This window comes from Phyllostomus discolor, chromosome 5, assembly GCF_004126475.2.
Source record: "Phyllostomus discolor isolate MPI-MPIP mPhyDis1 chromosome 5, mPhyDis1.pri.v3, whole genome shotgun sequence".
NCBI lineage: Eukaryota > Metazoa > Chordata > Mammalia > Chiroptera > Phyllostomidae > Phyllostomus > Phyllostomus discolor.
This window is the reverse complement of record NC_040907.2, coordinates 13,076,462-13,098,488: the sequence shown is the minus strand read 5'-3', so window position 1 is coordinate 13,098,488 and position 22,027 is coordinate 13,076,462. Positions and strand designations below refer to the sequence as shown.

The 22,027-nt window shown below is 57.3% G+C and overlaps 1 protein-coding gene across 6 annotated transcripts in view; it reads right to left on the bottom strand.

The window, feature by feature from the left end:
- Positions 1-22,027, bottom strand: part of ALPL (alkaline phosphatase, biomineralization associated) — a 58,156-nt gene that overhangs the window by 4,544 nt on the left and 31,585 nt on the right. For 5 of the 6 annotated variants that reach the window (XM_028513639.2, XM_036025472.1, XM_036025473.1 and 2 more), the window contains exons 2-9: positions 14,470-14,654; positions 10,170-10,289; positions 9,737-9,852; positions 8,457-8,631; positions 7,509-7,684; positions 4,204-4,347; positions 2,209-2,278; positions 9-143 (exon numbers count right to left, since the gene is read on the bottom strand). In XM_028513639.2, the coding sequence (XP_028369440.1) occupies positions 9-143; positions 2,209-2,278; positions 4,204-4,347; positions 7,509-7,684; positions 8,457-8,631; positions 9,737-9,852; positions 10,170-10,289; positions 14,470-14,530 (997 nt within the window). In that variant the 5' untranslated portion in view covers positions 14,531-14,654. Of the gene's footprint in view, positions 1-8; positions 144-2,208; positions 2,279-4,203; positions 4,348-7,508; positions 7,685-8,456; positions 8,632-9,736; positions 9,853-10,169; positions 10,290-14,469; positions 14,655-20,871; positions 21,041-22,027 lie in introns of those variants that run through there. The other variant, XM_036025474.1, reaches the window with a different exon arrangement.

Genomic DNA, 22,027 nt, shown 5'->3' with positions numbered 1-22,027 from the left:
GGCCCTACCTTCCACCAGCAAGAAGAAGCCTTTGGGGTTCTTGCTCAGGATCTTGATGGCCATCTCCACCATCTCGGAGAGTGACGGGTCAGTCACATTGTTCCTGTTCAACTCGTACTGCATGTCCCCTGGCTCAAAGAGACCTAAGGAGGATGATGTGGGAGGTGAGAGTTCACGACCCTGCCAGGAGGGTCTCCAAGGAACCTGTGGCGTCTCAGGGACCACAGGCTCCCCACACACAACCTGGGGGCACAGGGCAGGGAAGGAAGCTCCTCTGGATGGCTCTTGGAGCCCAACGTGTGCCAGATACCATCATCAGGGCCACGCCACGGAGAGGGGTCTCCATGTCCATTTACAGAGGAGGAGACTGAGGCTTGGGGTCAGTAACTTGCTATTTTCCACTGCTAAGTGGACGGTCTGAGATTCACGTCCATCGGCTACCCCCAGTCCAAAGGGCCCCAGATACGGCACCGTGGCCTCAGGCAGGGGACTCTGTCCTGGACCTGTCAAGGCCACTTGTCTGTGTGTTAACGCGGCATTCACAGGTCAGGCTTGGAGTGCGCTGCGCAGTGACACCACAGCAGGCTTGGGGTCACTGTCCCTTCTGTTCCCTGGGCTCAGTTTTCTCACTTCGGAAATAAATGACCCATCCCTTGCCCGTGTCACAAGATTCCCCGTGCATCAGGCTGGTGTCCTCAGTTCTGGACCTCCTTCCAGGACACCTTGCCCTCCCGTGAGCTCGCGCAGCCGAACGATGGCTCTGGCTGGCCAAGCGCTCGCTCTGTGCCATGCGCCGTTCTGGGAGCTCCGGAGTCATGCAGATGCCAGCCTCCAAGATGCCTCCGATAGGCCCCGCCTCTCGGAATTCACACCCCAGCGTGGCCCCTCCCCCGGTGACTAGGGCTGGCCTGTGGCACCAATAGAATGCCGCAGCAGTGACGGCGCGTGACTTCCAGGTCTGGGCATAAGACGCTGCAGCTTCTGCTTTGCACACTCTTGGGTTTCTGGCAGAAGCCAGCTGCCATACTGCGAGGACACTCAATCAGCTCCACGGAGAGACCCGTGTGGCAGGGAAGTTGGCTGCCTGCCAACTTATTAGCCATGCGAGGGAGGTGTCTCGGGAGCCTCAGCCCCAGTCTAGCCTTCGGAAGCCCGCAACCTCACGAGAGACCCGCCGGGCCGCTCCCAATTCCTGCCCCAAAGAAACTGTGCAAGTAATAAGTGTTTACTCTGATTTTGAACTAAGTTTGGGGATAATCGGTATATAGCAACAGATAATTATACAACGCATTAGCTCATTTAATCCTCATGACAGCCCTGAGGTAGGCCTATCATTATCCGCATTGGACGGAATAGTCACTATCCCTACCTTATAGGAGAGGACACTGAGGCACAGAGCAGACAAAGCACTTGCCCGAGGCTGCCCAGCTCTGGGTGGCAGGAGCTGGATTTGAACCCAGCACTCTGGCTCTAAGGTCTGTGAGTAGAACTGTCTTGTTCCGTGGGTGCATGCACCGCTCCATGCAGCCCGTGTGTGGTACGGAGTCCGTGCCACGCAACCCAGACAAGCAGAGGGCTGTGTGTGTCTGGGGGTCCTCCAGGTGCCCAGCTCTGAACCCATGATCTCCAATGACACACCCAGGACCCGGGGGCTGAGCTCCTTGGGAAAGGTTTGCAGGAGATTTTGCCACCACTCGCTGGGCACACTAGCCAGGTGGGAAAGGGGGCCCCGGTGTTGGCATGGTGGTGCTCTGGCCTTGGCCTACCTAGCCTAGAACTGCCCCTGGCCCCCACGCTGTGGGTTTACGTTGATAAACCCAACGACGTGGGTTTATCTCTTTCCTGGCTCAGATGCCCTGCTCTACAGCCTGGGATTTGCTTAAGCCTCAGCCCTAACCGGCGTTCAGACTCGCTGGGTCATGCTCCGACCAGCGGTGGGGCATGCCGTAGGTAGCTTCCCTTCTCTGACCTCTAGCTTCCCTCCGGGGTTCAGTGGGGCTATTCACCCTGCACAGCCAGCAGTTTTGGGGCCGAAATTCTGTGAACCAGAACCCCTTCCTCAGCCCTCCCAGGTCCTGGGGCCTGAGCACAAAGGTCCCTATGAAGGGGGGGGCAGGCTGGGGCCTGCCCCCCAGGTGCCAGGCCACACAGCCCTTGCCCCAGGGCACCCGGCCAGGCAACCAGCAGTCCCACCCCCGACCCCCTTACCTAGGAGGTAGTCCACGGCGCTGGGGTGGAGGGCCAGGAGCTCGGTGCGGTTCCAGACATAGTGAGAGTGCTAGGAGGAAGGGCCCGGGACAGTCACATGGGGCTGGGGCAGTTGGAAGGTCAGGCCCCAGCTGGTCCCAGAGTCGGGGGCACGTCTTCGTTTCTGTTTCCTTCAGTCCTTTAACACCCTCTCCCCGCGGACCTACCATTCCTGCCTTCAAGTACTGACAAGTAAATAGGCAATTCTAATGCAGGGGAAGGAGAATTCTGAGAGACCGGGGGTCCCTGTGAGCCCAAAGCAGGGTCAGGGAAGGCTTCCTGGTGGAGGTGATGTCCTATGGAGGCCCTAGAGGACAAGCGGAGATTGATCGGCCTGGGGTCAGGAAGTACAGTTCCAAGTAGAGGAGCGTGGGGCCGAGGAGAGGCAGGTACAGGCCACAAGGGGCCCACTGAGAGGTGTGAGCTGTGTTCTGGGGGTCTCAGAGAGCTGGGGAGGAAGCGAGGCCCCTAGATCTGCCCTGGGGCCCCCATATGAGGGGACAACAGAGGAGGAGGTGCTGCTCCTTCAGGGCACAGAGGCCACAGGTCCTAGCACTGCCAGGAATCAGCTGTGCATCCTCAGGAGAGTCCCTTGCCTTCTCTGGGCAACGGCATTAGGATCGGTGGTTTGCAGAACGCAAGGGTTATTGTGGGAAGGAAGGTGGAGAGGCTCACAGAACGGGCTCTCGACCATCCATCCCACTCCTACCCGCTCCTCTGCTTCCCCAACATGGGTTTATCTCATCCTCCGGGCCCTGTACGGTAGACATCATCATTCCCATTCTACAGATGAGGAAACAGACACACAGATGACACAGCCACTCAATGGTAAAGGTGAGGCACCCTAGAACCTCGTCTTAAGGCCTGGTTTTTAAGGAACACAGCGAACCGCTGTCTGGCCCCAGGCCACCAGCCTGCTCCCTCCCTCTTGGGGTCTAGACTGAGTTCCCAGGGAAGTTCCCTGCAGGCAAGAAGAATCCAGCTCTGGTCCAATGTCCCAGCTAGAGAAACTGAGGCGGGGGGGGGGGTGGCTGTCTTTCTGGCTCGGGCGGCCGGGCGTGGCTCTGGCCCAGCTGGAACTGACTCAGAAGGAGCGGGTGGCAAAGCTTCAAAGAGGCTCTGTCCCTCCCCGTCAACCCTGTGGGGGCCATTCCCCGGCCCCCGCCCCACCTCACTCTTGGCCCGGCCCCGGCCCACAAGGCCTCCCCTGGGGCCAGTCCTGGAACCCTCAGAAACCCAACCCCAGAGTGACATCAAAGTGGCGGCCAGGCTGCTCCCCACTGTCTTCAGCCCTGACCGCAGTCATTTCCAGACCCCAGCTGCCCCAAGCCCGGAGGCCAGCAGCACGGATTTAAAAGGCCAGAGCCGCTCTGGGAGCCAGGGCCCGGGCCCTTCCCATGTCCTGGCCTCCCTCCCCAGCACGTGCCCTCGCCCAGGCCACAGCCGACTCCCCGTGAAGGGCTTCGACCTCACGCCTGCCTCCCCTGCCTGCAAAACCTCCCGACACTGCCTCTCTCCCCCCTTCCCTTTTGTCAGGCCTCCCCTCCCTGTGGGCTGTCCCCTCTGGGTTCCAGTAGGTCCTGGGCGTCCTGCCATCCCAGCACAGAGCGGTCCACGTTTCCTTGACCACTGACTCATCATTCGGGCCTCATGCCCAGCCTGGGGCTCTGCACATAGTAGGGGCTCAGGTGGGCTGAGTGTCCACGCCGGCTATCCACTCCTTGGTCCACCCTCCTCCTTGCTGCCTAGCTTTTTCCATTGCCCGCCCCTAGAGGAAGGAATTGACTGACTACCTACTATGTGCCATTCACGTATCTGTTAGAGCACTTGAGCCCGTTGAGGTAAGAACGATGACCACATTTGAGAGGAGAAAACTGATCCAGGGAGGGCTCACCTGGCCCGGCCCCGGCCCCACCGCAGGCCGCCCTGCAGCCACCCAGGCCCTGAGCAGGCTACCTTATGCCTCGGTTTGAAACTCTTCCAGATGTCGATGAGGTTCAGGCCGTCCAGCCTCGTGCCCCTGGCCTTCTCGTCTTGCTCATACTCCACGTCGGTTGTATTCTTGGGGAACATGTACTTCCGGCCACCCCCCAAGATCACCTAAAGGGGACAGGAGCCATCAGTACCCCAGGGCTTCCAAGTGTCCAGAAGCCCTGGTGGCCCCCACCTGGCGATGGTGTGGACGCCTCCCCAGCCCAGAGAGTCCCGGGTTCCGTCTGCGCTGCTCCCCCGAGCCTTTGCTTCTCTGGCCAGGGAGGGGACGTCCTGAGCCTACTGGGACTGTGGTCTGGGCTTCTGGGTGCGACACCAGAGCTGCTGGTGGCCTCCCTCCCCTGGCTTTCCGGAGCCCTGACGCATAACTCCCACTGGTTCAGACACGCTCTCTTCCTCAACTTTACACGGAACGTGTCTCCATCTTCCAACTAAGGAAATGAGTGCCGGAATCTGATTTCCTTTCCCCAAGGCCACACAGCCAGCAAGGGGCAGAGCTGGGATTCGAACCCGAGACTTCTCCCAACCCTGGCACCATGGCCCTGCCGTGTCCACAGAGCCCACGATGGAGCCTCCAGAGCTTCCTCTCCCCGGTGAGAGGCTGGGTGCCCGCAGGCCGGAGGCCTCGGCCGGGGAGGTCCTGGGGCAGCCCAGCCGGGAGCCTGGCCGGACAGCGGGCCAGGGCTCACGTCTGTGTGGCCACCGCCAGGCTAATTTTACCCACCACGCTGCCTGCACGGGCGGAGGGACGCGCGACTGTTTGTTTTCCTTGGGAGTCCATGTTTGAAGTCCTGACTATTTTTAAAACGGGGCCAAGAGCATAACAGCTGCCGCCCACAGTTACCACCACACCGGTGTCCTCCTGTCACCACAGGCGTCAGCCCAGGCCACCGCCCTGGCTGACACCTTGGGAGAGCGGAGCCTGGCTGCGGCGGCCTCACATCCACTGTCCCCGGGCCTGGCGTCTCACTACCCCCCCCCCCTCCCGCCGCCACCTTCCGCTCCATGTTCCTCCTGGGGAGCCAGGTTCTGTGGGGAGGTGGGGAAGGCCCCCCCAGGGCCAGCCTGGATCATGGGGACTTGGAGGGGACATGGCTTTGAATCCTGACTCTGTCCCTTCTCGTCCAAGGGCCTGTCACTTCTCTCTGAGCCTCAGTTTCCCTTCCTGTAATTTCGATGTGACACGCCCCCCCCCCCCCCCCCCGTAAGACTGTCACAGCCCCAGGCCTGTCCCAGGAGGACATGAGGTAACACAGGGGTCCCAGCACCGGGGGTGGGGGGGGGCTCATAGACAGTGTCCTCACTGGCACGAGGAGCTGGAGGTCACGGTATTTGCAGAGGGACCAATGCCCGGCTGCCGGCTCTGGCCAGCATCTCCAGGGCTGGGGCGGGCTGCGAGAGCAAGGAGGCGAAGGGGCCTCGGGTCACCGGCCCCTCGCCCCCCCACGCCGTTCCCACAGAACCTGACCCCTTGGCATTCTCGGAGTGGAAGCGAAGCCCCCAATCTTCCTGCCTGGAGCCTCCTCGTTTCCAGCCCAGCGGGGACTTCACACGGGCTCATTAAACTCCCAAATAACAGACTTGCTGTTTGGCTTTGGGGTTTGGGTTTGTGTCTTTTTCTTTCTTTCTTTCTCTCTCTCTTTGTTTTTTTTAAAGCAAAAGATATTTATTTTCAGGGCGGACACCAGGATTTTTGTTTCATGTACAGCCCGGGGGGTGGGGCTGGGGGCTGGGGGCTGGGGGCTGGGGGCTTTGGGGCGGTGGTGATGCAGGGCCGATGGGAGAGGAAAGGATGAGGAAGAGAGGCGAGGGAGCAGGGGCAACAGTCACCTGGGCCTCCCCCTGGCTCTTGCCCTCGTCCCCCAGTGGCCCCTGAGGACCCCCCCATCCACCCCTCACCCCCAGCAGAGACATCTGCCCCTAAGCGCCTGCCCCCCCTCAGGCCGCTCCTGCCAACACTCTCTGAAGAGCTGCCCATAATTACAGCCTGTGCTTGTACAACAAATGTTCTCACATCCATGACCTCATCTCGGCCTCCAGCGCTCCGGGGAGGGGCAAGGGGGGGCTCTCTGTTGTTGTTGGACAGGTGGGGAAACTGAGGCTCGAGGAGGAGAAGTCACTTGTCCCGGGACACAAGCCCAGTGCAGGCGAGGTCAGGGCGGCGGCTGGGCCCAGACACATGCTCACCACAAGGGTCAACAGGACCCTGTCCTGAAAGGGGCGTTCAGTCCACCCCTAGGAAGAGGGGAGTCAGGGGTTGGTACAGGGACCAGGGGGGCCTTAGAAACGGGGGGGATGGCATAGGGGGCAGAAGGTGGGTCTGGGAGCCAGCAAGTTCCATCTGGTAAGGTCAGAAACAGAGGTAAGGGGTAGGAGTGACCTGGGGGACTTCCTCTGAGGCTCATTGAACCCCCATTCTAGGCTCAGGGGGCCAAGCCCCCTTACCCCTTCACCCAGTGCCCCCAGGAGATAAGAAGAGCCTGAAAAAGAAACAAGCCAGAGATTCTCATTTAAGGGGAGAGAGTGGGGACCCATCCGAACGCCAGGTGGGCAGTGTCCAGGCTGCACGTGTTCCCGCACCCGGGCCTGCTCAGTGTTCTAAAGCTTCCGTCTCCGGTGCAGACACGTGGCTCCCGCATAAGCGCTGCCACTTCCCGAGCACTCCACAGGCATCAGGCCCTGTGCTAAACCCACGGGGTTCTTCTGTTCAGATGTTGCAATGGGCCTACAGGACAGCTGCGTTTCACAAAGGGGTGATGACAGGGAGGGCTCAAAGAGGGCAAGTAACTGATCCAAGGCCATACAGTTAGTTGACGGGACATGGATTTGAACCCCCAAAATTTAAAATCGAGAGCCCATGCTAACCACTGTCCATACGTTCCCGGGGCGCGCGGGGTGAGTGCATGAGACACGTACCTGTTTGCAAGCTCGGGAACGTACAGGCAGGCGCTCCCCTCAGGTAGCCACTCTGCCACCCCGCCTCCCTGTTTTGGGGGTGGGGTGCCATGCCAGGTTCCAATTTACGAAATAATCCCTGGGCGCCTGGTTCCCCAGGCATGGTGGCGGCCACATCAGGGTTTATCCCTCAGCCCCACCGCGGAGAAACCCTACAGAGCCTCTCTGCCCCGACCGCAAATCCCGTAATGGGCGGGGAGCCCTCCCAGGTGTACGGGGCGCCAGGCCAAGCTGCTTCTCCCGGGCCGGCCTGTGCCCGAGGGCCTGCCTCATAGCCCGTGGGTCCCTGCACTGGCTGCATCCCCTGAACTCGCCTCGATGTCCCTGATGTTGTGCATGAGCTGGTAGGCAATGTCCTTGCAGCCCTGGCTCAGGGCCTCCGGGGGCATCTCGTTGTCTGAGTACCAGTCCCGGTCGGCAGAGTGGGCGTAGGTGGCGCTGGGGGTGGCGTGGTTCACTCGCGTGGTGGTCACGACGCCCACAGATTTCCCTGGGGTGTGGGAGAGGAGGGGTTGGCTTCATCTGGAGACAGCGGCGTGCAAGTGGCCCTCCTCCTAGCTAAAGGCTGGCCTCCCGCTGGTCAGATGGCTGCCTGGGCCTCGGCCCTCATCAGTACTAAGGAGGGGGGCTGGCTTCCATACCCCTGGCAGCTCAGTCTGCCTGCTGGAGGACTCTGCAGCTGTGAGCTCCTGGGCCGGGGCCCTCCCCTCCAGTGTGGACCCTGCTGAACCCCAATCCTGCAGAAAGCACCTCAATTCCACTGAGTGCCCTGCAAGGTTCCATTGGGGCCCCTCCTAAGGGCCCCCGGGTGGTAGTGTTGTCACCTATGTCAGCCGGCCCCAAACCCTGACTCTAAAGTTCCTGGGGACCTGGGTCAGGGCCTCCCAACTCCGGCAAGAAGGGAGGAGGAGGCATGTCCTGAACCGCCCCCCACCTCCTAGAGCTGGCACTGGGCTAGGCCCCTTGCCATCCTCACACCAAGCCTGTGAGGGGAATATGTTTTCATGCCCGTTTTACAGTGAGATGAATAGCCTCAGGGAATCAATCGCTCCAGGCCCAGAGCCCACCCCGGAGTGGGACCCTGGACCACTGGCCTTCCTGTCCGGGACGGGATCCCCTGGGCGTTCCACACGCTCAGAACACGGGGGCTGGAAGCGCGCCTGAGAGCATCTTTGTCCTGCCCTCTCCTCGTGCGGTCGGGAAGACTGAGGCCCAGGCGGGTCCCAGAGCGGGGCCCGTCCCCCACCGCCGCCCCCACTCACCGGCGTCCTTGGCCCAGCGCAGGATGGAGGTGACCTCGTTCCCCCGGGTGGTGTTGCACTGGGAGCGCTGGGTGGCTGCGCTCACCCCCACGGTGCCCTCATTGGCCTTCACCCCGCACAGGTAGGCAGTGGCGGTGCCCGCGCTGTCGGGGACCTGTGCGTTGGTGTTGTATGTCTGCGGGGGGGGGGGGGGGGGGGACGAGGGTTGGGAGATGGCCAGGCCCTGGCTCACCCTGCCTCCCACCCACCCCCACTCACACCATGGGGCCCAGGGCATGAGGGAGACAGCGAGGTCTCCCACAGCTTTGGCTGAGCCCGGAGGTCCCCCCAGAGCCACAGGATCACCTGGCTGCCTGCTTCCTGCCCCGACTCCCTCTGCCCTGGCAGCCAGGTGTCCGACACATGGAAATACTGGGCAGAGGAGCAGGGCTGGGCCAGCTAGGGCCTCTCTCTGGGGCTGGGGCTGGGGGAGCCAGCTAGGTGGTGGGAGAAGCAGGTAAGTCCTGGAGAAGGCAGGGGGGTTCTTGAAGAAGTGGGGGGATGGGAAGAAGGAAAGAAAGTGAGGGGGAGGAAGATCTAGAATGGGGATATGAGGGAGAGGCCCCCCTCCTTCGGACCTCTAGTGGAGACCCTGAAACTCTCCCCCCCCTACCAGCTGGAGAGCTCCTTGAAGGCACAGAAGACATGACAGTCAGCCCCTGCTGTTCCCTGAGAGTGTATAGGGGACCTTATTGCAGACCACCACCAGCGGGGACAAAGACACCCGTAACAATAGCTACCACTTGACCTCAGTGATCTGATTAACTTCCTGAACCACCTGGGAGGGAATGACTGCAACAGAACCACGGGGGTGGGGGGTGGGGGAGAAGAGGGTATAGTGCACGACCCCCTTCACACCCAGTACGAAAGCAGGAACAGCTGATCTGTGGGTGGGCAGGCAGGGCCCAGGGCCCAGGGACGGGACAGGGGGACCTCTGGTTGCCGCCATGTTCAGTTTCTCCACTTGGACGCTGGTTATACCGATGTGTGCAGTTTGTGAAAATTCAAGCCGTGCACTCGTGCACTTTCCTCTGTGTATGTTATTCTTCAATGGATTTTTAAACATCAGCGAGCTAAAACCCTCACAACGAAGCCTTGGGGAGTAGCTGCTGCTGTCCTCATTTCCCAGCGGGGCTCAGGGACCCCGGGAGGGCTGACCACCTTGCCAGGGCCCTTCTGTGCGCGTTGTCAGGCTGCAAGGCGAGAGGCTCGGGCTCAGCGGGCTTGGGGCTGGAGCTCACCTTGGAGAGGGCCACGTGGGGGAACTTGTCCATCTCCAGCCTGGTCTCCTCCCCGGGGTTGTGGTGCAACTGGCCCTTGAGGATGCGGGCCGCCGTCACCGTGGAGACGCCCATCCCTGTGGTGGGGAAAGGGGGCCTCAGCCTCTCCGGCTTCTTGCCTCTCCAGTCAGCCTTCTCGGGCACCCATAGCTCTCTAGGCTGGGCGGTGGGCACCAGAGTAGGGCTCTGTAAATGGGACTGACCATCCCTTCCCTCCCCAGACCCTCAGGGGGCCACCTGAACCAGCAGACCCCATGGGTCCACAGCCCCATGGGCCTCCCATCCTCTTAAACTTGCTCCCCAGGGCTCCAGCCTCTTGCACGCAACCCCCTTCCCCTCTGGCTGGCTCTGCGAGGCCCTACCTAGGTGCCCTGTCCAGCCCCCCAGGCCTCACCGTCTCCCAGGAACATGATGATGTTCTTAGCCACATTGGTGTTGAGATTCTGGAGTTTCAAGGCATTTTTCAGGGTCTGCTGAGCTTGGTCTCTCCAGTACTTGGGGTCTTTCTCTTTCTCTGTAGGGACAGCCAGGCAGACAGAGTTATTTGGCATGGGGTGCGGCTAGCTTCTAATCCCCGGACTGACATACACTCCAACTTCTCATGCTTGAGGGAAAGTGTCAGGACGTGGGGAGGGAACGGTGGTTGCCCATCTCAGAGTCATCGTGTGGTCTGTAAACCTATTCCAGTCCAATCCTCCAAACAAGCCTGTGGCCCCTGGGTCTTCTCCTCAAATCTCAGAAAGAAGAAACCAAGGCTCAGAGACAGCAAGCAACTGGCAGAAGGCCACACAGCCCTGGCAGACATAGGCAGAACTGCGTTTCACTCCAAAGCCCGGGCTCGCTCTTTTTCCTCCCAGCCGAGGGACATTTTGCTAAGGCAGCAAATGAATCTGCGCTAGCGCGATTAGGAAGGTAATGTTTAAGCTGTTCGAGAGAACAAACTACTTCCAACTGCACGAGTCCCCAGACATCTGCAGCCATCAATTATACACTCTGCTCGGCTTACTCATTAAAGTGGGTTCAGCAGGAACCTGACTCAGTGACAGCATTAACAGCGGCACTGAAATGCCAGGCCTGCCTTTTGTGTGAAGACCTGCCTTTTGTTTTAGGTGGCGAGTTGAAATAGCGACGCACAACCGCACCCCTGTTAGGATAAATCAGCACATTCAGCACCCCTGATCTTGAGAGAAAACGGAAGCAGGCACACTTTCTTCCCTTTCTCTCTCTTCCCCCCTCCATCTCCCTCACCTGTGTGTGTGCGGTAGTCAACCCTCCAGGGGAAGGAACACAGCTATAGCGCTTGTTGGACCTCAACTCCACCCCCCCCCCCACCACTGCCCTGCTGTGACAAGTGTCAGCTGTATAGACAAGTCACCTCCCTGGGCCTCAGTTTCCTCCCCTTCAAATGCTGTTGTTTGTACCTTCCTCTCAGGGTCTTATGAGGACTGGATTAGATCAGGCAAGTGACATACCCGACCCACAGGAGAGGACTAAAGGCCCCTCAGCCCCTAGTAATTCCATCACCAGGCCTGGACTCCCTTATTCTTCCAAACAGAGGCCCAGGCTCCCAGGCCGGGAGACTCAGGGGCCTTCCCACCGTCTGCGGACTCTGCTCTGTACTCGGGCCCCATTAAACCTGCACCTTGGCCTGCAGGAGCCTGGAGATGGACGCTTTGTCGGGACTCTCTTTTTTAACAGCTTCCCATTGCACAGAAGGGAAGGCTGAGGCCCAGAGGGTGGAAGGGGTGGAACACAAGGCCGTGCTGCGTGTTCGTGGGCTGAGGACACGACCCTCCTGCCTGGGCCCAGCTCGAGCCTGAGCTGCCTTTCGGGACAGCGGTGGGTGAAGGGCACAGCGCTCCTTCCTCACAAGCACGGCTCCAGGCAAGTGCAGGTGCTGCGCACACACACAGCTTGCTGGGGTCGCTGCAATTACTTCCTCCACATTAAAGAGTGAAACACAGGGTGCCGAGATCAAGCTGAAGAAGAAAAACAGGAAACCCACACACCTATGGGGCTGCGCCCCTGCCTGCGGGGTGGTGGGCGAGGAGGTGGAAGGAAGCCTTGCACCCATCCATACTTCACACCTCTCCCCCCAGAGGTCTCCCCTGAGGCCCCTCCACCCCAATTCCTTAGCCTACCGCCCTCACCTGGACAGCCCCCAGCATTCTCTCTCTCTCATTCTCTCTCTCTCTCTCTCTCTTCTGAAGGGGTCTGCAGAGCTCACTAATTTCAAACCCCAGTGGCAGAGGCCCCAGCTGGAGCCCTGGCCCTCCCGCCGGCTGTGCGCATCCATGCGAGTCCCTGCCACTGCGGTTTCTGCCCCAGGAAAGCGGGGGGAGGGGGGGGGACAGAGCTACCTGAAGGCAGTGTTGGGGTTAAATGAGGTAAAGCCTGGGAAACTGCCTGGGCTGGGGGTTCAGACGACCAGGGACCCCACTGGCTCTGCGCTGGTCCCCATCTCCTTCCTGCCTCCCTCCCCACACACCACAGTGCCCAGGCTTTGGGCCAAGACCTCCTGTGGCCGTTTGGGTGCCATCTGGGTGGCAGTGAACTTCCCACCCTGACCACCTACAAACTGTCCCCCGCCACTGCCCTGCACCTGCTGCTCCATCTCCACACAAGTTCTGTTACCACTTTGCCGAGTTCCCTGCTGCGTTTGCTCCCTGCAGGGCCCTTGTCACTTTCACCAGAGCCATCGCAGGACTTTGTCCTCCGAGCGGTACGGTGGCTGCCAAACTGACTTCATTGTCAGAGGACTGACTCAGGCCACGAGGGCTTTGGACAACTGAGTGGCAGGGGGCCACTGGTCTCAGAAACCACTAAGTGACATGCATAAATGCTCAGGCCACAACACTCTGTCAAGGGTACCTGCCGCCACACTGTGCGTGCTGTGTGCTTTGTGCGTGTGAGGCTCGAGAGAGCAGGACTCACCTTTGGTGGTAGAAATACACCTGGTGACTTCCTTCGGCTCGGGGGTAGGGCTGGCTGGGGAGGACACGGGAAGGGACCTTGGTGTCCCATGACTAGACATGTTCTTCCAGCTCATCAAGCTACACATGTAAGACCTGTGTGCTTTCGTGTGAGTTATACCAAATATTTAACGAGGAGGAAGAAGGAAAAAGAGACAATGGACGACCGCAGCACATGCATCAGAATGGCTCAAATGAAACAGGTCACAAAAACCTGAATTGCTGAATATTTGAAAATCTCTCATTTTCTCACTTGTTCATTCTTTCCCTTTTCATCTACCTGCTCACTCACTGGTCCCCCAGGTGGGCTGTGAGGGCTGCGAAAGCTGGGACTCAGTCCCAGAGTGGCCCGGGTCCCCGCGGACACAGACCGAAAGGCATCATGGGATCGCAGAGGGAGCGATGGCCTGGGAACCCCACGGCCTAGGTCCTATTCCCAGCTCTGGCACAGCCCCTCTGTGTGGCCTGGGAGGGCCAGTCCTTCTCTGTACCCCTATTTCCTGATCTTCCTGAGAGCTCCGCCCCTTGCCAGACACTAGGGCCATCCCATGTCCTTCCCACAATAACCTCAAGGAGAAGTTATCTCCGCTGAGCAGATGGAGAAATTAAGGCTCAAGGAGGGCAAGCGGGGAGCTTCCGGCCCCACGATGGACTGCACCAAGGAGGGCTCCCCTTTCTGACTACTGACACTGAAATGCTGGGGGGAGGGGACACCAGAACAATTCAGGAATTCAAAAGCGGAGAGGTAAACAGGAACTGTTGCTGAGGGACCCCGGGGTGTCAGACGGAGATGCGGCTCTAGGTCAAAGCTGTTCGAATGGGTGCACTTGGCCTTGGAGCTATGGAAGGGATGGGACAGGAAGTCAGTCGTGAGAAAAGTGAACTCAACTCCAAATCTGAGCCAGGATTAAGTGGGGTCTGAGTTTGTAGCTTAAGAACCTCCAGCTGAGAAATGAACATAAAACTGATCTAGAATTCATTGAAACATCAAATGTAACAGAGCACTGTAGAAACACTTCCAGATGAGCCCCCAGTCGAAAGCAAAACACCAAACTCTCGTTGAAGGTGAGTTCACAAGCAAGAATTACAGACCACAAGGAAACGTGCTCATCTGTGAGGGAAGCAGACAAAACCGACAGGAGACCTAGCAGACCCGGAGTTGGAAGAGTTTATAGAAGAAGTTATATTTCAGATACTCAGAGAGACGAGAAAAGAGAATCCCCAGCCCTGGCAGGTGTGGCTCAGTGGATTGAGCACCGGACTGCAAAGCAAAGGGTCGCTGGTTTGATTCCCGGTCAGGGCACATGCCTGGGTTGCAGGCCAGGTCCCCAGGTCCCCAGTGAGGGGCGGGGAGTGGCGTGAGAGGCAACCACACATTGATGTTTCTCTCCCTCTCTTTCTTCCTCCTTTCCCCTCTCTCTAAAAATAAGTAAATTAATTAAAAGAAACCCCAATTAAAGAATAAGAAAATAGCTCTCTCCCTTCCTCTCTCTCTCTCAAATCAATAAAGTAAAAAAAAAACAAAAACACCCTTTTGTTTTAAAGAACAGGAAAATATAAAGGGGGAAAGCGTGACCTACAACACAAACACAGGCAGTGGTAGAGGTGGGGTTTCCCCTTCTGCACACTTGTTTCCAGCTCTTAAATACTTTGGCTGGTTCCCTGACCCCGCACACAGACAATGCCCTCCTCCCACCCTCCGCCAGTGCCCCCAACTCCCACCTGGCACTAAGGAGGAGGTGAGGCAGGTGCCGATGGCCAGCACTAAGAACGGTGAGATCATGGTGTATACTCCAAGACCCGCTCTCTCTCCGGAGCCCAGGGGTACGATCGCCGTGGGTGGGTGGGCAGGAGGGGTGAGCTGGCAGTGGTCAACCCGTTAGCTGATGTTAGCTGATGTTCCAATCCTAGAAACGAACAACAACAAAATTAAAAGACACGTGGGCCACAGCTCCAGGGTTCCTATGTTTATTCCCTTAATTTCTTGGTTGGTTCATTCATTAAGTCATTGCTGAGCACCTGTTACAGGCCAGGCCCGGGGTTACAAACCCAGGTGGTCCCTGGCTCAGGAAGCTGCATCACACAGCTGTGGAGCATTAAATGAGGACTGGGCTGCAGAGCGGCTCCTCCGTTTCCCAAGGGAACCTCCACTTTCAGTCTATCCGGACCCACCAGAGTCCGGTCTTTCTGCAGCGAGCATCCAACTGTAGCACACGTCAGAAACTCCTGGAGGGCTTGTTAACCCACTGGCTGCCCCCCAAATCCCCACCCTTGCCCAGAGATTCTGACTGCACTGCCGACAGGCTCCCGGGCGATGCCCCTTGCTGCTGGCTCTTGGACCACACCTTGCAAAGCACTGTTCTAGAACATCAGTCTCCAGGCTTTTAACTACCTGTGTCCCGAGAGCATCTGAAACCACATTTCTCAGAATGAAAAAAAAAAAAGCGTCCAACCTTTCTTAGAGGGGCACCTGCATTTGCTACATTCTCTTCCAGAGCATGTCATGTGTGGGGTCAGACACAGAAATGACAGGGGTGACACACAGGAGAAGATTGGCTGATGAGGGTGGGCAAGGTAATGTTACAGATGATTGATATTTTCTGCATTTCCCAATTTTTCTTCTGCGTTGAGATGTTATCTTTATCATTTTTTTTGGAAAACATTATTTTAAAAAAAAAGACTGGGAAGGAAACACACCAAAATATTAACTGTGGCTTTCTCTGGGCAGTAGGACTGAGTGATCATTCATTCATTCATTCATTCTTCTTTTTTTATCTTATTTTTTGAATTATCCAAATTGCTTAAAAATGGGCACGTGTTAATGGTATAAGAATGTTTTTAACTTGTGATTATCTTGTTAGGCTCATGAGGAATAACCCCACTGACAGCTGAGAAATGTGCTAACCCTTTGGATACAAATGTTACTGGAAGACGAAGAATTTTAAGTGGCAAGAGTTTTACTGGGAAGTACTGTTATTATTTCCACCAAAACCAAGATAAAAAATGATTATTCCATTTGTTGGGATAACCTAAGAAAAATTTATTTTAAGTCTCAAGGGATCCAAAACGCATTGCAGTTCTGGGAAGCCTGGATTCAGGCAGAAACCCAAACTGCATTGAGATCGGGGGGTGCAGGTAGGAGGTACGTATGAGGGAGGGGCGTAAGCACATCAGCGGAAGGAAGGCATTTTTAAGGATGCAGACCAGCTAAGGAAGGGGTTTCCCTGCAGGTGCAGAGTAGCCTGGTGGTGATAACTCTACAGAAGGCCATTAGCTTTCAGCCAGAACGTCACAGTTGTTTCTCCCTGTTATTTCTGCCAACAGCTGTCTGACTACAATGCTGACTTAGGGCCCAAAGGTCATTTTGCCAGTTGTAATGCCCCGAAGGTCTGAGGGGTAGCAAGTGCGGGCAGCTCTCGGGGACGGCAGCTGCGACCCCACGGCGGGGTTGCTCTGTGGACGTCACTTTTTGCAGGAGGAACAGCAGGGACGCCCAGCACTCACTCTACCGTCACTGTCCCAGTAGATGAGTAGGCACTTCACCCCTGGAGAGGGGGCCTTGATTCAACCTTGAAACCACACGCGCCGGACTCCAGAGGCCAGGGCCCCCGGCACCACATCCCACAGGACACCCCGAGTTCACCAGACACACCATCGGTCCATTGCACAGCCCGGTGCTTTCCCACCCACTTCCTCATCCACCTGGCTCCTTAGGGACCCAGCCTGGCAGTGGGGGAGGGGAAGCGGGGATGGAAAAGAAATACCTGGCCTGTAACAGCAAGCCCTTAGCTTAGCTCTGAGTGATGGCATTTCAGATGATTGCTAATGTTTTACTCCACTTAGTTTCCAAATGTTTCTATAGTAAATCCTAACATTATTAATATGTTATTAAATTGATGTACAACATGGATACATTAAAATATTACTCAAACTAGCCCTGGCTGGTGCGGCTCACTGGATTGAGAGCCAGCCTGTGAACTGAAAGATCAAAAGGTCGCCGGTTCGATTCCCGGTCAGGGCACATGCCTGGGTTGCAGCCAGGTCCCCAGTTGGGGGCGTGCGAGAGGCAACCACACACTGATGTTTCTCTCCCTCTCTTTCTCTCTCCCTTCCCCCTTTCTAAAAAAAAAAAATCCAAAACATTTTAAATGTTATTCAAAACAGTTTACGGATGAAGTCAGGAAGGCTCCAGGATGATCGCTCACGCCCATACATTACCTCTGCACAGTCACACGGTTTTGGGTTTTGCAGGTGCCTCCCCGTTTTGGAAGTAGTAATTCTCGCCTGGTCTGTCTCACCCACCGCACCGGGAGCGTCCAAGAGCAGGGACTTTGCCTTGTTTGTACTGTAGCAGCGTTCGCACAGTAAATATTTACCCCAGTGAAAGTCAGGCTGTAAGCGGCGGGCCAGGGGAGGGCAGGAGGAAGGAGAGAACCACCCCAAACCCTTCCTTTGTGCGTGCAGAAGAGCCCGAGTGTCGGCAAGGATGTGCAACAACTCCCTGGGACAACCACCGGGGAACACTGGCCGCTTCTCGCGGGGCGGACACCACACACGCCCCTCCCACCCGTTATTCCCAAGTTCACTGGAAGACCTGGAGAGGAATGTTCCTCTCAGCCCTGTCCCCGGTGACCTCGAAACTGCGTCCGTCTTCAGGATGACACACACATGGTGAGGGTTCGAGAGATCGGAATCCACGCAGCAACAAGAACCAGCAACTGACAACTCCCCAAACAACCTGGACGAATCTTACGAAGGGGAGGTTGAGGGAAGGAGGCAGACCCAGGAGCACACGCAGCGTGATGCCCACGATACAAAGTGTCAAAACTAACCGAGCGTGTTAGGGGACAAGAGGACAGACCCAAACTGGGGGGAGCGGGGGGGGGGGGGGTACAGAGACTGGAGGGCGCCCAGGGAGCTGTGAGCTGCTGTTCTGTTCACTGACCAGGGCACCAGGTGTGTTGATGCTGAAACCCGATATGCGGTCAGCCTACAATACGGACACTTCACGCACCTACACTTTACTGCCACGATACGAACGTGCCGCTCTCTGGGAGCCTATCTCCACAATCTACAAAGGACACGAAAACAAAGACAAAAGGCCTGTTTGCCGCACACGGTTCACTGGTTAGAGAGCCTTTCACCACGATTTCTCACGGATCACCCGGTCGGGGGACGGAGCGGGACTTCTGATCTCTCGGCGGGTGCAGAAGCCAAGGTTCTGCAAGGAAACGTGATTTGCCCGGAATCACAATCAGGCAGGTGGCAGAGAAGGTAGCAGGTCAGCTGACCGCAGATTTAAAAGCAAGGAGGCTGGCACTGGGGAACGGGCCAGGGGTGGGGCTTTTGGTTCCCCACGTGTAGAACGGAGATTCTGAGGTTTAACGCGTGTACAGATTCGTGCGACCTCCACCACACTCAGGACACGAGACAGTGCCACCACTCCAAAAGGTTTCTCGGGCCATCTCACCGTCATCACAGAAGCCTCCCCCCAACCCCACCAACCCACCCCTTCCCCAAACCTGGCCACCCCAGCTCTGTTCTCCACCACTGTCGTCTGCTTGGTCTTGTGTTGCCTCTGTAGATCGGTGTGGGAGGGGCGTGCATCTTTGCAGTGTCCACTCTTCCACTCATTGGACGGTCTGCCTCTCGTCTTTCGTCATCTTCAGCACACAGACCCGGCATGTGTTTTGTTAAATTTATACCGACATATTTCAGTTTGGGGCTATTATAATATCATTGTTTCACTTGTTCATGACCTTCCTAAGTCACGAATTAGTTCTAGGAGTTTTGTGCGTATGTAGTGGGTTCTTTGCCAACATCTATGTAGACAATCGTGGCATTGACACATAGGGAGAGTTTCAGTTGTTCCTTCCCAATTGGTATGCCTTCTATTTCTTTTTCTTGCCTTATCGCACTGGCTAGGACTTACAGCACCATGTTAAACTGGAGAGGCAAGAGCAGACGTCCTTGCCTTGCTCCTGATCTTGCCGAAAAGCATCCAGTCTTTCAGCATTTGGGGTGGTGTGTTGAGGTGGGAGATGGGGGAGACTTGGTGGGGAAAATGGGGAACGTGGCTTTGCACGTGTTGAGTCTGAGAGGTCTTTTAGAAGGGAAGACATCAGTGGACTGCTAGATACATACATCCAGCATTAGGGAGAGAGGCCTTGGCTGGGGGTATGCACTGGGGAAACCTGGGCATATAGGTGATATTTAAGCCTTGACGAAACTTGATGAGATCATCTGGGAAGAGGGAATGGGGACAGAGGCAACTATATGAGAAAAGCCCTTAGAAAACCAAGACTCGAAAAGAATTCCTTTACCTTAATGAAGACTTTATACCAAAAACCCGCAGAAACCGTCATGCTTCTGGAGAATCGTTTGGCACATTTCCCCCGACCACTGGCTCATAAGGACTTGGGGTGTCCTCTCTGTCCCATAACTCGAGGAATGAATTAATAAAGGTGGTGGTGGTAATATCTATGGGGCAGTGGTGTGAAAACCAGAAGTCACAACAGCAGTATGGATGAAGCTTAGACACAGGACTGAGTGAAGAATGCACAGAATCCAAGCCCTGGCTGGCATAGCTCAGTGGACTGAGCGCGGGCTGTGAACCAAAGTGTCGCAGGTTCGATTCCCAGTCAGGGTACATGCCTGGGTTGCAGGCCATGGCCCCCAGCAACTGCACATTGATGTTTCTCTCTCTCTCTCTCTCCCTCCCTTCCATCTCTAAAAATAAATAAATAAAATCTTTAAAAAAAAGAATGCACAGAATCCAATACAGTTATGCCAACCACACCCACGTGCAGAAAACAGTGTAGTTCTCAAGGACACACACAAATTCAAGGACGTGTCAAACACAGTAACATGAGGACCTTTAGGGAGCGGTGCGATTGGTTGTGGGGAGCAGGGATGAAGGGGAAGAAGAAGAATGAGTAAAACAAGAACTGATCTCAGGGCCGTACACCGCGCACTGAGAGATATGACTGATTCAACGCCGCACCTCGCACCCAAAACAAACAAGCAACGAGGAAAGAGGGAAGCGGAGGGCGGCCCCAGGAGGTCCGAAGGCTCACCCAGCCCCGCACAAGGATGCCTGTTTGGGGGCCACTCCTCTCCGCCAGATGGTTGCTCTGCGACAGTAAAGACCACCTCACCCCTCTCCAAGCCTGTGCACACGGTCGCGGCTCTGTAACGCTGACCGTATGAAAGGCCCCGTGGTCGTGGCTGACATGTTCTGAATTCTGGACCCAGGGATGTGACATTGAGAGGGGCTTGTCCTGCAGACTGACATGTGCCTCCTCCCATGGCTTCTGCTTGGAAAGGAGGGGGGGCGGGTGGGGGGAAGCCAGGAAACCCTTCAGAAGCCAGACTCCTCTGCTGGCTCCGCCTCCCATGCTCCCACCCCCACACGGAGGCTCCAAGCCTGCTCTCTGGCAGCCCTGGTGGCGGGCTCCGTGGGGCCCAGCTGGGAGCTGCGGGAGCCCGGCTGCCCACCACCCTCTGCCAATGCTCTTCCAGCTCAGAATGGAGCCCCCGCGTGTGTGTCCACCCCATCACGCCACCTCCCAGCCGGACTGTCTCTGCCAGGCTCCCAGCTACGTGCCCTGATTACTCATGACGAGTGTGCAGGCGCCTCGGTAGGCTCTGGCTCGGGCTAGGCAGAGGGGCCGGCTACTTGGCAGGTCAAGGGAGAGAGCTGAGGGGCTGGGCCTTGGCCCCGAGTCAGCATCCTGGGGCGGAAGACACGGGAGCCCTGGGAGCTGGGCTGGGTCTCAGAGGCCCAGGACAAGTGACAGAATACTAGACCTGATAAAAATCGCCACCGCTTCTCGGGCACTCCGACCAGTCCCGGGCTAAGTGTTTGCATCTGCAATCTCACTGAATCCTCCCGAGTGCTGCTACCCCCCACTTTACAGTTTAGGAAGCTGAGCAAAGCACGTGCCCCACTAAGTGCAATTCAACCCCAGGCTGACCCAGCATCTCTGGGCCTCAGTTTCCCCACCACGGACAGGGAGAGAAGCTATGCCCACCCTGTCCTATGTCACTAGAGCAAACAGGAGCCAAAGGAGTTCGGGCAGGAGGCTGGCAGGAGAGGGAGCCGGGCCGGGGGAGCTCCCCTACCTGAGCGGCCTGGCCAGGCGGCAGGTGAAGAAGCACAGCAGGCCCAAGGCCAGCACGAGGCAGAGGACGCTGAAGACCGCAGTGAGGACCATGTCCAGGGTGGGGGACAGGAGGGCCATCTTGAGGTGGAAAGGGTTGTTAGGAGTGGCCTCCACACTCTGCACACGTCTGGTCACACTACCCTTGGCTGCTCACTCCAAAGCCCTGGGTCAGTGGCCGGTGACCTGGCTTTGTGCCCAGGTTAATCTTTGGGGATTAGCCCAGGAGGGATGAACCCGGAGGGTACTAACCCACAAAGCTCCCCTCCCCCAGCCTAATCCTTTCACACAGGATGCTTGTCCACTCACCCTGGTTTGTTCTCCCTTCACTCCCAAACGTTTACTGAGCACCTGCTGTCTACCCAGGTCTGTTCTGGGCCTTAGGGACTCAGAGGGAACAGGGCAGACACAGCCTCTGTCCCCTTGGACATTTCTGGCTGGCCAGGGTAGAAAAAGCACCTACTGTGTACCAGCATGGTGCTGGCATGTTGTGGGATAAAAACAACAGCAGGAAAGGAACCCGTGGCCAGGCCACAGTCAGTCTTCCCAGCAGCAGCGGCGGCAGCCACGCACCCCATCTGTAAGGCCAGGAGTCCGAGCATGCGCTGAACCACCCAGAGGGAGAGCTCATGTCCAGGATACAGGGAACTGTCCTTCTGATTCTTTTTTTTTTTTATCCCCACCTGAGGACATTTTCTCATTGCTTTTAGGGAGAGGGGAAGGGGTAGGGGAGGGGCAAGAGACAGATCAATGTGAGAGAGAAACATCGATTGGTTGCCTTCTAGTATGCACCCCGACCAGGGATCGAACCTGCAACCTGGGTGTGTGCCTTGACTGGGAATCGAACCCACGACCTTTAGGTCTACAGGACAATGCTCCAACCAACCAAGCCACCTGACCGGGGCCGAGGAACTCAGTTACTGAGCACCAGCTGTGTGCCACGCCCCGCAGGAGCTACGTCCTCCTGCCCTGGTTTACAGATGAAGGAAACATAGGCTCAGAGGTGCGACAGTGGCCCCGGAGTTTGAGCCCGGATCTGCCGGCCTCCACAGCTGTGACCCCAGCCCGGCCTGCACCGCCTGGGGACTGGGATGATGCCGGCCTTGCAGGGCAGCAGC